Below are 18,424 nucleotides of genomic sequence, written 5' to 3' on the forward strand. Positions count from 1 at the left end.
AGACCGTGCGAAGGTTCCAACGCACATGCCGTAAACTTAATTCTGTGTCAAATTCGCTTGTTTGTTTCGTACATATTGCAATTGCCATATTAAGAGAAAAGTTTCCTTGCACGTATAACTATTCATAAAATTCCCTTTTTTTTTTTTTGAAAAAAAAGAGGCACATAGGCAAGTTAGGAGGAACACTAAAAGAAACAGCCCAAGAGTACGAGCGGATAAGAGAACAGTGAAGTCCACTTTGGGCCGTTCGTTTGCAAGAACACAACAACAGAGAAGTAGTAGTCTGTCATTTCTCCATATGTATTCTTGGGCCCTTTGTTTGCAGGCGGCCATGGATTGATGCGCTCGTAATCAATAGCTGTAATGCCGTCAGAGACCGATAAAATTTGATATTTCGTACTACTAACTTTTTTTTCCAACAATAGAGATGATGAAATTTTTAAATCTTAATCTTCAACCCAACTCAAAAGGCAACTGCTGACTTTCAAGTTGGATCAAGGGACTTAAACTCTCATCACTCAACCCTCACTGGACCGATGTGGGAGAAAGGGGAGAGGGAAACACTCAGACTGACGCTAGCTATTACCACTCTCCATGACTCTTGTTTCTTTCCAACAATAGAGAGGAAGAAATTTTTAAACCTTAATCCTCAATAAAGAGGAAGAAATTTTTAAACCTTAATCCTCAACCCAACTCAAAAGTCAATTGCTGACTCTCAAGTTGGATCAAGGGACTTAAACTCTCATCACTTAACCCTCACTGGACCGATGTGGGAGAAAGGGGAGAGGGAAACACTCAGACTGACGCTAGCTATTATCACTCTCCATGACTTTTGTTTCTTTCCAACAATAGAGAGGAAGAAATTTTTAAACCTTAATCCTCAACCCAACTCAAAAGGCAATTGCTGACTTTCAAGTTGGACCAAGGGACTTAAACTCTCATCACTCAACCCTCACTAGACCGATGTGGGAGAAAGGGGAGAGGGATATTTCGTACTACTAACTTGAGGGGGTGGGAGTGAGACCCTCCTCTCAAATCGCTCATTGGTTAAACTGTTCGCATGGAGTAATCGGTTTTGGAATCATAGTTATAAAATCTGGCCCAACCCAAGGCTGTACTGGTCAATCAAGTGAACCGGTCATAGAGCCCGGGCTAGGTAACTAATAACATCGGTAGGTCAAGCAACGAATTCGTTAATCGACTCAGCGGTCAACCACCGTATCAAGAAAAAACCGTTAGTTGAACTGTCAACTTAAAAATTTTAGTATTTTTATAATTTAAAATATATTATTATATTATATAAAATAACTGTTGTACAACCTACACTGATAATCTATAAATCAGTCACCTCTTTGGATCAATTGGTGCAGTTATTGTATTCCTTTTTATGATTAGATGTAGATTCATGTAATTTTGTTATATTTTATGATTTAATATGCACCTGCATAAGTAAAACTGAGAGTCTCATTGACCTTGACAAATACCATATTCATTTTGCATTCAAGCTACAGAAGCTCCACATACTTCCACTAGCCACTAAGCCAATGGGAGGCCGTGGACCTTTCGCCTCTCTCTCTCTCTCTCTTCTTTTAATTTGGGAATCAGTTTCATGCCCTAATGTTAACCCTTTTTTGGTTTAAATCAAAATAAGACCTTCTTCTTCTTTGCACTTTTATTTTGTTAATCCATTAAAGAAAAGGTAGTAAAATAGACAAATTCCGTCATTGTTGAGACACAAATTCCGTCTTGCAAAACTGCCTGACTTCCACTATACTGACACGTGTGGGTTCCAACATAAACAAACATATAATAATAGACCAGGAGTCTAATAGCGAATCCATCCATCCATCCATAATGCTGCTTTTTTGCCAAATGACGCTTCACAGTCGCAGCTACAACCGAGGTGCTTTGCATTTTCTCCCAACCCAAGACTGTTCCAGCTGTTCCTGAGTTAATACTAGGAGAATGTTAGGTGAAGAATTAATTAGTTGGGGCAAAAACTAATGCACGATAATAATTACGGCCTTCACAAAGAGAAAGAGGCCATCCCTTCTCATGTTAGATTAAGGGGGTCCAGTGTGGAAATGGGCATTAAATTAATTGTAACCACCCCCCAATTAAAGTAATGGGAGGGAATTTAGAAGATTCTGAGATACCTAGATAGTGGTCTGCAAAATTTGTTTAATGAATTGTAATTACTGCTACTAAATTGGCTAGGTTGGGGGGGGTGGGGACCGGAATCTTATGAAAATTACTAGTAGGACAAGAGGAGCGATCTTTGTATGCAATTGCCACCAAATGGTCCTCCAATATCTGGATTTTAACAAAGTGAAGGGCATAAGATCTTCTAATCCAAATGGAATCTTGAAATCATCCATCAGGGATAAGATCTTTCGATAAGTCCAATTCAGCTTAAAGCATTCATTGTTCTTAATCTTTGGTGGGTGTGTGTGATTAGTAGAGGCATCATATACATGAGTTTTCAAAGCCTTTGGAGCCACCGGTTACGTACTTAGCCCTATAATTAACTCAATTAACACCATTTACCACTTAATTATATGCAACTAACTACTCGTAGTTAGCTAGTTGACTGCTACATCGATCGTACTACTTGACATTACAACAAGTTTGCAAAGAAAATCATTATTATTGTACAACTCGAACATAATTGGTCTGTCCTAATCGAAGCCACATGATCAGATGAACAACTCTTGGACAAGGGTATGCAAGCAAGCAAACAAGAAAGTTAAGCATCCGTTTCTAAGTGGAAAATTTTCGTATTTGGTAATCAGTCAAGTTTTAAACAGGCGGGTTAGAGAGTATTAATTAATTACTTAAATCTTTTGCGCAAGACTGATTTTAATTACTCATTACTCTTGAGAAAGAGTTTAAACACATCAAAGAAGCTGCCCAAGACTGATCGATCCAACCACTACCACTTTTATACTCATAGTCTGATTTGCGCTCACTTACAGATTCAATCGTTGTACAAAAGGGATGGATCGGAGAGTGAGTTTTCCTTACTTTTGACCTTTCTCTGGGATAAGAATTTCAGTACCCTTTACCTTTTTATCTCTATTTGAATGTGGTGGTGCATATATTCCCTTCAAAAAACAAATTCAAAAAAATGAAAATCCTGTTCGACTAGCTAACATATATAAACATGGGGATGAGAATGGGCACATGCTATGTACTATTTGTTTCTTGAAAAAGGAAAAGAGGAAGAGATAAGACTTCCGATCGAGCCCAAAATGACGCCTTCATTCATTTGACGTTCTACAATAATAGCATCCTGTTACTTACTACAATCTTCCAAAATTTCACGAGCTTATATATGATATGAAATAAATAAGTAGATAAAAGTGACCCCCCCACCCCCGGGGGTGGGGAGGGGAGGGGAGGGGTAATTGACTTGAGGTTGCATTCTGTACCTTTTCTTGTCCAACATAAGTGAAACATAACAGCCTGAATTAAGGGCGTCCAAAACCTCAGCCATAAATAAATAGATACACTCTATTATATATGTTTATGAATGGTAGAGTTAGGAGAATGATTTGGAATCCACCACAGCACTTTAACAACACAAAATTATTCCCATTCGTGCGGGCAACAGGCCCGGGGGGGGGGGGGAATAAACTACTTAGGCAACTATATATAAAAATATATATGGTAGAAAGAAAAATACTCCTACTAATAATCTAAATAGTATATAAATATGCACGTCAACTTGTCCCTTCAAAGTTGCAAGGATCGTTGTTTCAAAAAAAAAAAAAAAACTACTATGTATATAATTCGCACTCTCATATCTCATCTACTAACATCTTCCATCCTCTAACTAAACATGTCAACTACTACTATACTTCTGCAGAGTGCAGTGCTACTAGTATGTATAACATAGCATTTGATTAGTAGTGTTTTGCAGGTCGAATTGAATTGAATTGAATTGCTTTCGCAGCACTGCACAGACAAAACTAGTACGTCTGTTACTCCCCAATACGGTACTGGACAACATCTGCATGCATGCAGCAGCAGGAACATGAACAGTAATATTATTATTGTCCCCAGCCCTATTCTTGCTGCTTTTCTATACAACAACAATAACTTGTATCGCTTGATGGTCTTGAAATTCAACAATTACTTTTTGTGTTGCTTATGTTCGAAAGCGCGTCCATCAACTTATCATTACGCTGATTGTTGAACAAAAATATATATATATATATATATATTTGCATGCAAAACCATGCAGGACAAAGTCGAACCAACATTCGTGTACTGTTGGGCGTTAATACATGCTCCATTTTACGCACCTGAAATGAAATTAGGTTTGGCCGGCCGGAACCGGATCATGAGCTGAGTATTAATTAGTACTTGTTCAAATCATCTGTCGTCCGCAATTGAAACACTGAATACGTACATATCTCTCATCCCTAGCCACCACTTTGATGAATTAATTAGCTGCTGCTGCTGCTGCAGCATTCTGAGTGGAAGTCTTGGTGCCAGGTCTCAATTACTTAAACTTTATGGAGTAACTTTCATGAGGAATTAAAATCGCTAAATTTTTGGAACATGAAACTACGTTTTCTTTTTGTTTAAGAATCTGCGAGGAGGCATTACCAATTTTTTCTGTAGTGAATAAACATACATTTGAATCGATTCGCGGAGTTCACTTTTTCTATGCTTGATCGAGTTCAATATATAGCTCGATTTAATTGGTTCGATCTTGAGTTAAGTTTTGACCGAATCTACTTGTTGTAAACGGTTTGATTCATTTGCATCCCTACTTGGATTGGATATATGTGTGTGGGTGTATTGGTATATATAAATAAGGCAAACCCATGCATTTTTTGTGGTACAAAAATATTTTTGACACAAGATTCAAGGGTTATCAAATATCATCCTTTTGACAGAAATTATCTGCTCGCGTTACTTGCCTGGTATATATACACGGAGAAATCTCATTTCCAAGGTCATCTATATGTTTATCTATAGAAACTACACAACTTCAAGATCATTAATTACTTTGTATTCATACACTTCAAAGGGACGCCCATCATAAATTTTTCACCGGAGCCTAAAAGGAGATCACAAATCCTAGCTCACGATAATAAAGATCTTTAAACTTCAGACATTCTCATCTGCAAGGGTGTGATTTAACTCTTATGTTTTGGTATTAAAATTTGTTCGACTAGAGATGGGTACATTGATTTTCAAAAATTACTTAGTCAAAAACAAATATGAAATGTTGTTCGATTCCTGGCGATTACAGAATGAGAATCTGGACATGGGAGTTCGAACTTGAGATTAAACACGAATTCTAAATTTCACATCATGAATCTAATTTAAGATTGAGTTCGAACTTGAATTTGAATTGTTTAATAAAATTAAATCAAACCCAATTTGGCTCGGGGAGAGCGGGAGGGGCAAAATTTCTTCTTGCCTTGAGGTTGATGGGCAGTAGGACAGGAACATGTCCAGGGCGTCCAACATTAAAACGAGCGTGATAGGAACAGTAGGGATGTTGATACGTCTCAACCGTTGTGGCAAAAACCACGTGGGCTATGAATAATGAGGCAAAATGATGACCTGTACTGCTCTAACAAATTGGGGCAGAGTCTGATAGTCTGAGGAGGGAGCTCTGCGGTCTGCGCAGTACAGTATTTAAAGAGTACTTAATTCCCCTAGCCGCAGTTGTGGGGGGTGTTGAACACACGCCGCAAATCTGTCCCCGGATAATTAACGGCTTATGCAAGCGGAAAAAATAAAAATACAAAAAGAAAAGTTGATGGTATTCTACTTAGGAGTGAACGCACCCGCTGCGTTCGGTGGTACTTGACTCAAACTTGTTGATTCGGTACAAGTTGACCTAAGTTTGTTTTATGAACTAGTCAAACTAAATAGAAACAACATTTTATGTGGATAGAGAATCTGGAAATGCATGACACTAAGGCCTTGTTTGGATTACATTTTTTTAGATTTTTTTTTACAAAAATTACTGTAACGATTTGATATATATGATATAAAAAGATAATTAAAAATGTGTTCACGAAAAACGTAAAATTTTTTTTTTGAAAAATAGCAATCCAAACACACCATAATTTTTGAATTTTGTCGAAGTAGTTCAATTTCTTGAATTACATGGACTCCAGCTCCCTTATTAATATTAATACTATTTCATAAATTTCTCGAGACTGTCCTTGCTTTCATGATTACATTTTTTTTCTTCTTTTTATTGTCCTAATTATAGAACAATTTAAAAATTTCAATGATGTGATTAAAAATTTTTATTGTCCTAATTCATCTCTCTAATTCTTTTTTTTTTTCATCCCACTTAAAACTCATAAAAAGAAAATCAGATCTTTTTCTTTTCCCAGTATGACGCATGTCAAACGAAAACAAAATAATAATAATAATAATAAATCGTTAGACATTTAGGGGCTTGGCTCAAAGAATCATCAGGTGATTATATAAACCAAAAAAAAAAAAAAAGTAATCCCGTTCCCAGCATCTGCCCAACAGCATAAAAGTACTATATGAGAATGAATTAAAAGAAATAGGAGTAGAGCTATAGCCTATAGGACTAATACTAGTCTACTTTAGCTTGTACAGTCAACGTTAGACCTGTATACCACTACATACAGTCTTCTGCGTGTTTACTCTGGTACAGACTACAGAGCCCTGCCCGCCAGATTGCAGACAATGAAATGGACGTGAACAGAAGGAGTCTTCGTTATAACGTCGTCAAACTCCAAGTCCCATGTTCGCGAATGTCCTCCCAATTTTGCCCCAGTGTCCTACGGAATCAAATTCATTTTCTTAGCAGACGTTAGAAAGTACTGATAATTTCACTGTCCTTCCATGAGATTTTAAAATTTTCACTTACCTCCCCTCCTATCAGTCATTTGGAGCCCAACTCTTACATCACTAATGACTAAATGACTCTATTACCCTTATAATTTAGGATAATTACACATATATGTGAAGGAAAAGAGTTAAATGTTTGCTAACTACGTTGACCATAATTTGGATTGTAAAAAGTTAATTAATTTGTTGTCTAAAAATAGAGCCAATATTAGGTTCATTTTGTTTAATTTATATATTCTCGACAAATAAAAGAAATCAGATGTAATGCAGTTGATGAATTAAAGGATTTAGACACGAGAAATAATTAAGCTGTTTGCAAACTAAATTAACCATAATTTGAAATGTAAAAAAGAAAATCTAATATGGCATCTAAAAATGGATCAAATACTAGGCATCCTTTTTTCAATTTATGTGCTTGATAAATAAAGGGAATCAAATATAAAGAGGTTTCAGTTGGTCTAATTTTTTTTTTTATATAATTGTACTGATAGCAAAAATCTTAAGATATGAAAAAAAATTGTTCTGTTAATTTTTGAAAGTTGTTATTTTTTGTTATGAATGATGGAAAATTTTTATTGACCTTGTGTTTGTAATGGCCCTAAAGTAAATTAACAAGTTAGATCAAATATTCAATCTAACTCGTATAATAGTGGAGGGGCACTTTTGGCATATATAAATCTGCGCACGCTTGATATATATATTTTTTTCCCTAGGCAAAATTGTTACAGGAAAATTGATTTCAAGGGAAGTTGATGTTTATTTTCAAGGGAAGTTGATGTTTATTTTTAGAACCTCAGGGAAGACAGTTAAACTGTCAAAAACCCCAAGGGAGGTTTCTGAAATTATCCCTAGAAAGTAATGTCCCAGTTTGATTCTCGCCCTCGCTTGCCCATCTTCTCGCTAGTACACTAAAATAAAAAAGGTAAGGGAATGCATGATGACATTCACAGGTTTTTTCCTTATTTGATTGTTATGTAAATCAAAGTATTTTCTGCAGTTGGCAGTTCTGAAAACCCAATTATGAGACATGAAGAAGAAGAATATGTGCTCGACAGTGTCGTTAAAGGATGGTACTAGAATTCTTCAATGGCAAAACACTACACTGATGTAACAAGTGTGGATTCCTGTCCTGTTGGGCAATAATATTGAATTCGGTTTCATACATTACTCCTAGTAGTAATGTAGTATAGAGTACGTATGTGCTTGAGACTGTGGAGAGTGATTGATGCACACGCACATTGCACTCAAGTGGAGCCACGACAAACTGACCTGCTCCTATATAGTACTACTCTGTAAGTAAGTAAAGACTACAGAGAGAGAGAGAGAGAAGGGGGTGGGGAGGGAGGTGGGGGATTGGAGATCAGAGGAGGAAAGTGTTTTTTTTTTTAAAAAAAAAAAACCAAACAAACGAAAAGAGGAGAATGGTTTTGGGGATTTGGTGGGAGGGGCAATTAGTGGTATTAGACTACTGCTAGTGGTAAGTAACGTCTCCTGTTGATGATGATGGTGCAGCTATTGCTATTTGCTGCAGCAGCACAAGCGGTTTTCTTTTCTTTAATTATTTTTGATGATCTTCTGATGGACAAAAATGGTTTTATGTTTGATTTGATATCATATCAGCTTTGATAAGAAGACAGCAGGTAATCAAAGCCTTCACAGAGAGAGAGAGAGAGAGAGAGAGAGAGAGGCTCTTGTTGTTGTAAGTTGTAACTTGTAACTGAAAAGTGAAAGGAGGAAGAGAAAAAAACCAAAAAAAAAAGAAAAAAGAAGAAAGTGGAATTGCTGATCATTTTTTTTTGGTCTCTCTAACGTAGTAGTTTACACTTCCCTCGCCCAGTCGCTCGTTACACTTGGAAATAAACTACACTACTGTTACTCCTCCTGCAAAGCAGCCGCCTTCTTTCTCCTCCTCCTGACGCCTGACTCCTCTCCACCACTCCTCCTCAGCTTATTACCACACAATATAATATATTATTGTACCATACAACCGGTAGCAGCAGCAGCAGCGGTAGCAGTAGCAGTGTTGTGTTTTGGTAATGAATGAAGATAACGGAGGAGGAGAGGGGTTTTGTTTGGATTTTTGCTCTTTGATGATGAATATGATGACGATGGTAAAATGGGTTTGGGTTGGCTCAACTGCGTGACCAAGCCTTCCCCCCCCCCCCGGCCCCCACCACCTGTTTTCTTCTTCAACTTCAAGCTACCCGGCCCAATCTTTTCCTTCCTTTTTGTTTCTCTTTGTTACTACTCCCTCCTCCTCGTCCTCCTCCTCCTCACTGCTCCCAGGCTTATTCTTCAAACTCTTCTTTACGACTATTAGTTTTGCTACTGCTCTCTGAGCTCTGGGTATAAAATACTTGTGTGGGTTTTCGATGGCTCATGTTGATGGGTTCAGAGGTGGTGCCTCGTCTGCTCCCTCTCACGCTCTGCCCGCTCGTGATACAGGTGACACAATATCAATGTTGTTTTTTTTTTCATTTTTTTAATTTAAACGTAGGTTTTTCCGAATTTTAGTGTTTCATCTGGAAAATGACACCAAATAGTCTTATCTACCTGAGGAAAATCAATGGGGCGGGCTCTACCTAGTGAGCATGTACGCCTTCATTTCATGGCAGGACATAATGGCAAAGCTTGGAATCCTCTGGGCTGTTTACTGTGGTTTTTGTTCTTTCTTTGTTTCTCCGTTTCTAAGCCTTTAAATTGTTCGCTCAAGCAAATGAAGGATGAGGGATACTTGATAAGCAAAACTGTTGTTTCATTGGAAAAACCCGTATGTCTGGTGAACTACCCCCTTATGTTCCTTAAAAAACCAAAAATTGTGTCAATATTGGTCGTCTGTTTGGCTTCTGATGAGAAGGAGCTAAGGGGACGAAATAGTTAAAAGGAGAATAAGCCTATTTGTTTACTTAATTTCTGGGCACTCGAGCGGCTCATGAATTTATTGTTTGCTTTAATCATCTGATTCTATCTTTGGTAGGCCAAGGAGATGACATGTATACAGAGCTATGGAAGGCTTGTGCAGGACCCCTTGTTGATGTTCCTCGCGCTGGCGAGAGAGTTTTCTACTTTCCGCAGGGTCACATGGAGCAAGTGCGCTTTCCCGTCCCCTCTGATCTCCTTTTCTATTTTCCTTTTCCTTCAATCCACCGAACACTTTTTAGTTTCTTTTGCTACAATTTCTCATTCACTGTAGCACCGTGCGGTCTGTTTCTTCTTCAGTTGGAGGCATCAATGAATCAGGAATTGAATCAACAAATTCCACAGTTCAATCTACCTTCTAAGATCCTCTGTAAAGTAGTTAATGTTCAGTTGCTGGTACGTATTCCACCTTTTCCAGTTCTGATCTGTCTTTGAGGAACACTTTCCCGCACATTTTTCATTTTAACCTGCTTATCTCTCATTCTTCGCTTTATAGGCAGAAGCAGAGACAGACGAAGTCTATGCTCAGATAACATTACATCCTGAAGTAAATGTAAGCATTTTTTATTTGCTTTTGTTGTTTATAATAAGGACTTCTAACTTGATTGGGCTTATGGTGTATGCTTATTTTAGTAGTTTAGTTGCTTCATGCTGGCTATCGATCTTCTCGGTGATTTGTCTGCTTTATCTTCCATACCTTGTGACCATCATTTGAATGACTGTGTGCCCTACTGTCCATGCATTTGCAGGAACAGGAACCTTCGAGTCCTGACCCATGCACTCCTGATCCGCCAAAACCGACCATTTACTCATTTTGTAAGATATTAACAGCATCTGATACTAGTACGCATGGTGGTTTCTCTGTTCTCCGCAAACATGCCACTGAATGTTTACCTCAACTGGTAATTTTCCTTCCTCTTTTCTATTTCACTCATCCTCAGTTTAATTCTACTAAATTTTTACGGATTGCATGACAAGCTCAACTGGTTGATAGACATATGCTGCTCCAATTACCAAATGTTTTGCGTACAAATTGAAATTTGACTTTCCAAATAAATGGGCCTGTCCCTGAAAATTGAAGTTGTCTTTGGTTACTTTCAGGATATGACTCAAGCAACTCCAAGCCAGGACTTGGTTGCGAAAGACCTTCATGGTTATGAATGGCGATTTAAACATATATTCAGGGGCAAGTGTTCTGTGTTTCTCGTAGCATAATATTGCAGATTCTTTTTTCACTTGGCCATTTTTTCCCCCATTAAAGCTACAAAAAAAAAAATTAAATAAGGAGGGCACGTCTTAATGGTGATGCTCAGTATCAACTGAAATTGAATTCTTAAGTTTCCTTGTATTCATGGATGAGCAGGCCAACCTCGGAGACATCTACTTACAACTGGATGGAGCACATTTGTAACTTCCAAGAGATTAGTTGCTGGCGATGCATTTGTTTTCCTTAGGTAAACCATGTTCTCAACTTTAGTTACACTTTCTGGTTATGGATGCTTTTAGGTGTTTGCTCAATTGTTGGTTTACATTTTATTGTAGGGGTAGTAATGGGGAATTGCGCGTTGGCATTCGCCGTCTTGCCCGGCAGCAAAGCCCGATACCTCAATCTGTCATTTCAAGCCAAAGCATGCATCTTGGAGTGCTTGCAACTGCATCACATGCCATTATAACTCAAACCTTGTTTGTCGTGTACTACAAGCCAAGGTACACATACACTATTTTTTCTACCATGCATATGTACCCTATTTCTAGGATTTAGGTTTTATTTCTTAAGTTGTGCAATATTTATCAGGACAAGCCAATTTATCATTGGATTAAACAAATATCTAGCGGCTGTAAGTCACGGATTTTCATTGGGCATGCGCTTTAAAATGAAATTTGAAGGCGAAGATTCTCCTGAGAAGAGGTTTGTTGATACATTTTGTGTTTGTGTTAGGAGAGGATTCTAACTCATGAACCTTAATCTCAAGGATCATGTTTGTCAGGTTCACAGGCACTATAGTTGGTCTAGAAGAGGTATCTCCACAGTGGCCAGATTCTCCGTGGCGTTCATTGAAGGTTGGCGGTGGCTTTTGATTCTTTCATCTCATTCTTATGTCTTTTATGTCATAGATTGTTTATGAATGTCTTCCAAATATTGCGCCGTATTAGATTCAATGGGATGAACCAGCATCAATTAAGAGGCCAGAGAGGGTCTCTCCTTGGGAAATAGAGCCATTTGCAGTTGTTTCATCAGCAGATGTTGCTGCCCAACCAGTACCAAATAGCAAAAGACCTAGGCCCCTTGATCTTCCAACCTCTGGTATAAACATCTTTGGCCTTTATGTTGTTTTGAAATGTACCATGTTTGACTTGTATAGTAATAATTTGTGTCGGATACATAGAAAATAGAGCCATTGCTGCTGCTTCTCCTTTCTGGTGTCCGGAAGCAACTCAATTGCTTGAATTAAGCCACTATGACAACATTACTGAAGTCCAAAGCACGGATGATCAATCTTTCTGGCCACCTAAGCCGAAAAATCTTAACAGCAACATCTGCTCTGGTTCTAGCTTCTCTTCTCGTGGAACTTGGCCTCGTCCACTTGCTAATGGCTCATTAAACCAGGAAAATGTATCTGCAAAATCACCTCTTTGTGACTATGATTCTCCTATGTCATCAAGGGCAAGTAACGGCCATGTACTTGGCCAAGTTGAAAGGTTCAAAAGGCTGGAGAATTCGTCAAGTTGCAGATTATTTGGCATTGATTTAAGAAGCAACTCAAAAAATCTCTCTCTGCTGGATAAGGACGGACCTTCTACAGTTGTACCAAATGGTGCTAATGATGCTGAGCCTCCAGTTGGCATATCTGATGGAGATGTTCTGAAGTCTTGCAATGAGATGAAACTGGGCCAATCAGAGGTGTCACCAAAAGATGCAACTAACCGACAGGGTTGTTCCACAACTACAAGAACCCGAACAAAGGTTTAGCCAGATGATTTTCACCGTCGTCATTTAATATTAGATGTAGCCCTTTAACAGTGTTTAATTTTTGTCTATCATCAGGTGCAAATGCAAGGGGTTGCTGTTGGGCGGGCTGTTGATTTGACTGCCTTGGAAAGTTATCATGACCTTATAAGTGAGCTGGAAAAAATGTTTGAGCTTGAGGGGGAGCTTAGTCCCCGAAACAAATGGGCGGTTGTCTACACTGATGATGAGGGTGATATGATGCTTGTGGGTGATGATCCGTGGCAGTGAGTAACTTAACAATTTTCACCAACCATTTCCTTGAAAAGTAAAAGAGGTTTCTTTTTAACGTACTAATTCCTCCTCTTCCCCCCCCCCCCACCCACCAACAGAGAATTTTGCAAGATGGTTAGGAAGATCTTTATATACTCGAGCGAGGAAGTGAAGAAGATGAATACAGGAGACAAATTCCCTTTATTAACTCTGGATGGTGAAGGGACAGTACAGAGCTTAGATTCGGAGCTAAAGCTGGAATCTTGAAGTAATGTCATCGTCTTCTTTAGTTTTGTATTGTATATCTTAGAGCTAATCATCTGCGTCTTTAGTTTTGTATTGTGTATCTTGGAGGTGGAACTTGCAAGAGTGTTTCATGGAACATAGGCAGGTATATCTTTAGTGCTCAGGTTTTTTGGAGTTGGGAGGGTGTGCAAGCCAACCAAGTGACTGGTTTTGACGGAGTCTAGACTTAAACTATGTTGTATTAAAGAAATTTGAAGGTTGGTTTTGGTAAATGTGAATATGTCTTCTTGCCATGTTTTTGATCCACAAGTTACAATTTATACATCTATCTTTTGATGGCAAAACAATTCCAGTTGGTAGCTGGAATATGTATGTGCGCGGCCGCGCGCTTGCTATGTAAGATTTTATGCACTGTGCAGGCAAATTATGAATGTATATTTGTATGTAACTTGGTAGTGATATGTGAAGAATTCCTCGTCTTGATCTCCAGCATTCAAGCGAGGAGGGCCAGACATAATATGGCCCCCTATGTCCATTATCCACTTATTTGCTCTGTACTAGGATCTGTACCAATTTGGGCTTATGTATCTCTCCGAGTTCCAGGGCAGTGGTCCTCAACTGTTAAAATGGTTTACATGCATGTGAGCCTAGTACGAACTGTTGCAGTCTCTGAGGCAGAAATTTAGAGATCCATGATTCTGTATCAAAATTTCTTTTTCCGTTCTAGTTTCCTGGGTAATCTAATAATCTTACATAATTAGCAAAAGGGTTGGTCTCTCCGTTGCTTGATATCGGGTGAAAAGGAAGGAAAATAATGATTTTGCACTATTTTACTGCTGTTCTTTTTTCTCTTTTCAGAACATCAAGATTCGAGCTTTTTGTAACAAAGCTGATCTCCTTTAGCTGTCCATACCGATTTCCTGGGGATGTGTTTTTCAAAGTTGGTCTGTTTTGAGTGGACTGTAGTTAATATACTACCCTACATTTTGACAATTCAGGAACTCTCCCTGCTATGTCAGAAAAAAGAAAGGGGAAGAGAAAAAAATAACCATGTCTATGTTGGGAAAAATAGGAATTAGGGAATTGAGAAGATAATTCATTAGTAAGTAGGGCGAAAGTTTTGGCAAATCTGGTTATGGGGAAAAAAAAATACTACTGAACAATGAGGAATATATTAGAATACCCCCATTACCATCCAGAAAGCATGCACCTTCCAAAGTCTAAATCTCTGGCTCAGAAAGTAGATCACAAATTCACTATCAAAACTGCATGAAAATGGCCACTCATAAGAGACTGAAGGCGCCACCATTACCACATTTCTATCTGGCAAATATGTCCAAATCCAAACAAAACTTACATTGAACTATGATGTTATGTTGGAGGGTAGAATCAGAATGTGGATTTATTGTCATTTTTGCAAGAAAGAAATATTACTGAAGAGGGCGAAGCGCCAGAGACCCAAAGCAGCTCTTTGAATATTGTTGTTTAGCATTTATGTGATTTGGAAAAACATATTAACTCATATCATCATCATAGGTGTTAAACCAAACCTGGAAAAGGACCCGGACAAAGGGACCATTTGAAATGGACGGTAGGTAGATGAATCAGCTAGTGGGTTAATAGAATAATATTTGCAATTTCATAATAATAATTTTAGTGCACATAAAATTTTTTAAATAAAGTACTTTTAAATAATAATTAATGTACTTTGAAAGATATATTCTAAACCTATGATAAAAAGATTTAATTGCATTTTATTGTTCTTTCACATAATAGACTATGTAATCAGAGATAAAACAAATTTATTTTTGTTTAGTTTCAAGGAATTAGCAGCATGAAGGAACATTTAGTTATTAAAAAAAGAAAAATGCAAACAAATTAATCTAAAGGAACATTTAGTTGTTAAAAAAAAAGTAGGCGTGATTGGGTCAAATCCTTATTTGATCAAATTAGGAATCCCGCCTTATTTAGTGGCTTGCTCATTGGGTTGTATAGTTCAATTGTCGGACTAGATCGAGGTGAACTTAATAACTGTGCATATAATTGTTAGATAGGAGTAACATTTTTCTAATGCCAAATTTGTCAAAACTATTACCTTGTTATAAATTTTCATTCTCCTCATCATCTTATTCTTAATTTTCCCTTGGGGTTTGAAAGTTCAAAATAGGAAAAAATGGTTAAAAGATGAAAAATGATTAACGTGCTGGAGTGAGGCAGATGGGACTCGAACGAGGTCATGTTGGCGGATAATTTTTCTTTTTCGGAGACAACAACTGTAATATATTTTAATTTATCCTACACTAGGGGAGGGGATGGACCTAAGGAAGTTTAGGGATAATTCGGAGGGGACTGAATCACTACCAGACCAAACGGGTGCACTGCGCACACGCCTGAATTTTTTGAAGCAAATCCACATTATAATGTAGCAATTGGTGGTGCCTCCCACTCAACCAAGCCTTAAAAGCTTGATGGTGGCCACCAACTCAAAGGCTGGTGGTTATGTTGGCGGATAATCAACAAACTAACGGAATGTTTTCAGGTTATAAAACAAAACTGGAATTATTAAATGACACCAGAATGATACATCCTTCTCTCTCTTTCTCTCTCTCTCAAATGCTGCTCTGAATTGGAGCTCACCATTTTGCCACACTGCAATAGAAAAGTTTTGTCAGGGTAAATTCTACTTTGTCTCTTCAAACTATAGGCAGAATCTCACTTCAATTCCTAAATTTTAAAATGAAACATATAAATCTTAAACTATAAATCCACCCCACTTTATTCCAATTTTTGATGGAATGCACAAAATCTAATGAAATAGTTCCCAATTCTGTTAGTTGTTATTATAATTAAAAGTTAACCAAATCCAACAGGGACATAAACATAATTTCATAAAATCCAAAACTTTTGTGACACTTTTTATTTTTTCCATTGCCTTTTCCCTTCTCTTTCCAAGCCATTTTCTTTTGCTGCAAACTCTTCACCATTCTCACCACTGCCTCTCTCCTCTTCCCCCGCCACCCTCCCTTCCTCCCTCCATTCCTCTCTCTTCTCCTACCTTCTCACTCCCACTCACTCTCTTCCTTCCTTCCAAGAAAGAGGGGGAGGAGGGAGAGAGGGTGGCAGGGGTTAGAGGAGGGTGGTGGGGATGGTGGTGGAGAAGGCAATATTCATGGGTTTTCATTTTCGCAAGAGGAGGGGATGGTGAAGATATCACTATTATTGAGGGGTGAGCAAAATTATCCGCAAACTTGAAAATTTGACATATTCGATTCGATCCGATTCAAAAATTAGTACACCCGATCTGTATTATTTGATCGGGTCAATAGAGGGTTGGGTACCCGTTAAAATATGGGGCAGGTTAGGGTCACACAATTAAAAACCCACGAGCACTATAAAAACCCGCCCCGCATATATATATTTATTTTTATACTCATACTATAAAATAATATTTTTAAAACTAAATAAGCAATTTCATTGAACAAATTATATTACAAATATAAGAGACTATAGTTTATTTATAAAACTCATTTGTAAAGGTCATGATCTTATATTTTATAGAAAAGAATTTAACTAATGTAGAACATATATTTTAAAAAATATGTTACTTATTTTTAAATTTTTATTGATATTGAATTCTTTTTAATTTTTTTTGTATTCTATTTGCACGTTTGTTTCTTAGTAGGGGACTTTTTTGAGAAAAAAATCTTTATTAAATTTTTTATGAATCTGTAAAATGTAAAATTAAATTAGTATAAATTATTTTTTTAAATAATAAGTAGGACATGACGGATATCCGCTGATCCGATCCTATTTTAACGGGTATCCTATAACGGGGTACCTGCTAATATGTGAGATGGATAAGAGACAAAAAATAGTTTACTCGCAAGGTGCGGGTTGGATCAGTACAATGATAGACGGGACGGATACCCGAACCATACCGACCCTACTGCTATCTAGTGTTCAAAGAAATGGGAGAGGCAACGTCGGAGGATACCGTCCCAAACTTTAAGGCCTGCCTAATCCCCGACCCCGTTTGCACTTTCTCAGGTGATCAATTTTATCATCAAGGATAAAGATGTTGGTCAGAGAGCTCGCCTGCATCTACACTTCTTGGATTCTTTACGACGATGGCATCCATGTCACTGCAGAGAAGATTGCTACATTGGTGAAGGCTGCGAATTTGATCGTGGAATCCTACTGGCCTAGTCTCTTTGCCAAGCTTTGCAAGAAGAGGAACATCGAAGATCTTATCGTCAATTTTAGCTGTGGCGGTGGCGCTGCGGCTCCTGTCGGCGGTGGTGGTGCTACCCCTGCCGCCGCTGAGGAGAAGAAGGAGGCGGCCAAGGAAGAGAGTGATGAAGACATGGGATTCAGCTTTGTTTGATTAGGTGTTTCTCAAGCTTATTCTCTTATAGAAAATAATTAGGATCAACCAGTTGGTAGTTTTTTGGTATACTTTTTATGTTATTTAAAGAAGTGGATCAGAGAAGATATTTCGCAAAAGAGTAATCTTCGTGGGCTTGAATTATCATCAGTACAGAATATGCATATCAGCTTCTTGTGTCGAACCATTTTCCTGCTGGCGAAATCAGTCGTTATGCAACATTTACATTTGAGTTTGAGTTACCCGAGCGAAATCAGTGGTTTTTTTTACTTTTATAACTTGAAGGTATTGATACGAGTTGCTTTTTTATTATTAAAAAACTCTGCTAAAAACAAAGCAAGATAGAACGAGAAGCCATTGAAAATAAAAAAGGAAAGAATAATCATAAGAATAAAATAAAAAAAGAGGAAAAAAAATTACTACAAAGGGATAAAAAAGGAAAGGAAAATTAAAAAAAGGAAAAAATTAACCAAAAATGGGTTTTTTGTTAGGTGTAAAATTTTTTATTTGAAAATCATAAAATTACATTTATGTCCCTATTAGGGTTGGCTAACTTTAATTATAATAAGAACTAAAGCAACTATTTTGTTATGTTTTATGCATTCTGTCAAAAACTACAGTAAAGTAGGATGGATTTTGTAGTTTAAGGATTTAAGTGTTTCATTTTGAAGTTTAAGAATTAAAGTGAAATTTGGCATATAGTTTGAGGGGGACAAACTAAAAGGTACTTTTTTTTGTTAAAAAAAAAAATAAAAGGTACCTTTTTGAGTTTTGAGCAAGAAAGAAAAGGTTAA

General features: G+C 37.5%; 2 protein-coding genes across 2 annotated transcripts; both read left to right on the forward strand.

Annotated features, from left to right (window-relative positions):
* The first annotated feature begins 8,695 nt into the window (after positions 1–8,695).
* LOC113764181 (auxin response factor 11) lies at positions 8,696–13,518 on the forward strand. Its single transcript, XM_027308262.1, has 14 exons — positions 8,696–9,306; positions 9,839–9,951; positions 10,081–10,176; positions 10,277–10,333; positions 10,530–10,682; positions 10,882–10,966; positions 11,144–11,234; positions 11,323–11,487; positions 11,576–11,689; positions 11,769–11,841; positions 11,935–12,085; positions 12,168–12,745; positions 12,827–13,014; positions 13,120–13,518. The coding sequence occupies exons 1-14, from the start codon at positions 9,234–9,236 to the stop codon at positions 13,265–13,267; spliced, it is 2,085 nt and encodes a 694-aa protein (XP_027164063.1). The 5' UTR covers positions 8,696–9,233; the 3' UTR covers positions 13,268–13,518.
* Positions 13,519–17,223: 3,705 nt separating this feature from the next.
* On the forward strand, positions 17,224–17,795 carry LOC113763665 (60S acidic ribosomal protein P1-like). The gene has a single exon (XM_027307553.1). The coding sequence runs from the start codon at positions 17,322–17,324 to the stop codon at positions 17,628–17,630; it is 309 nt and encodes a 102-aa protein (XP_027163354.1). The 5' UTR covers positions 17,224–17,321; the 3' UTR covers positions 17,631–17,795.
* The last annotated feature ends 629 nt before the right edge of the window (positions 17,796–18,424 follow it).

The sequence above is a fragment of the Coffea eugenioides genome, chromosome 2, assembly GCF_003713205.1.
Source record: "Coffea eugenioides isolate CCC68of chromosome 2, Ceug_1.0, whole genome shotgun sequence".
Classification (NCBI taxonomy): domain Eukaryota; kingdom Viridiplantae; phylum Streptophyta; class Magnoliopsida; order Gentianales; family Rubiaceae; genus Coffea; species Coffea eugenioides.

Coding starts and splice junctions, on each gene's coding strand:
- LOC113763665 (XM_027307553.1), top strand. CDS start 17,322: ATGTTGGTCAGAGAGCTCGCCTGCATCTACACTTCTTGGATTCTTTAC.
- LOC113764181 (XM_027308262.1), top strand. CDS start 9,234: ATGGCTCATGTTGATGGGTTCAGAGGTGGTGCCTCGTCTGCTCCCTCT. Junction 10,177..10,276: donor TAGTTAATGTTCAGTTGCTG/GTACGTATTCCA, acceptor TTCGCTTTATAG/GCAGAAGCAGAGACAGACGA. Junction 10,683..10,881: donor CTGAATGTTTACCTCAACTG/GTAATTTTCCTT, acceptor GGTTACTTTCAG/GATATGACTCAAGCAACTCC.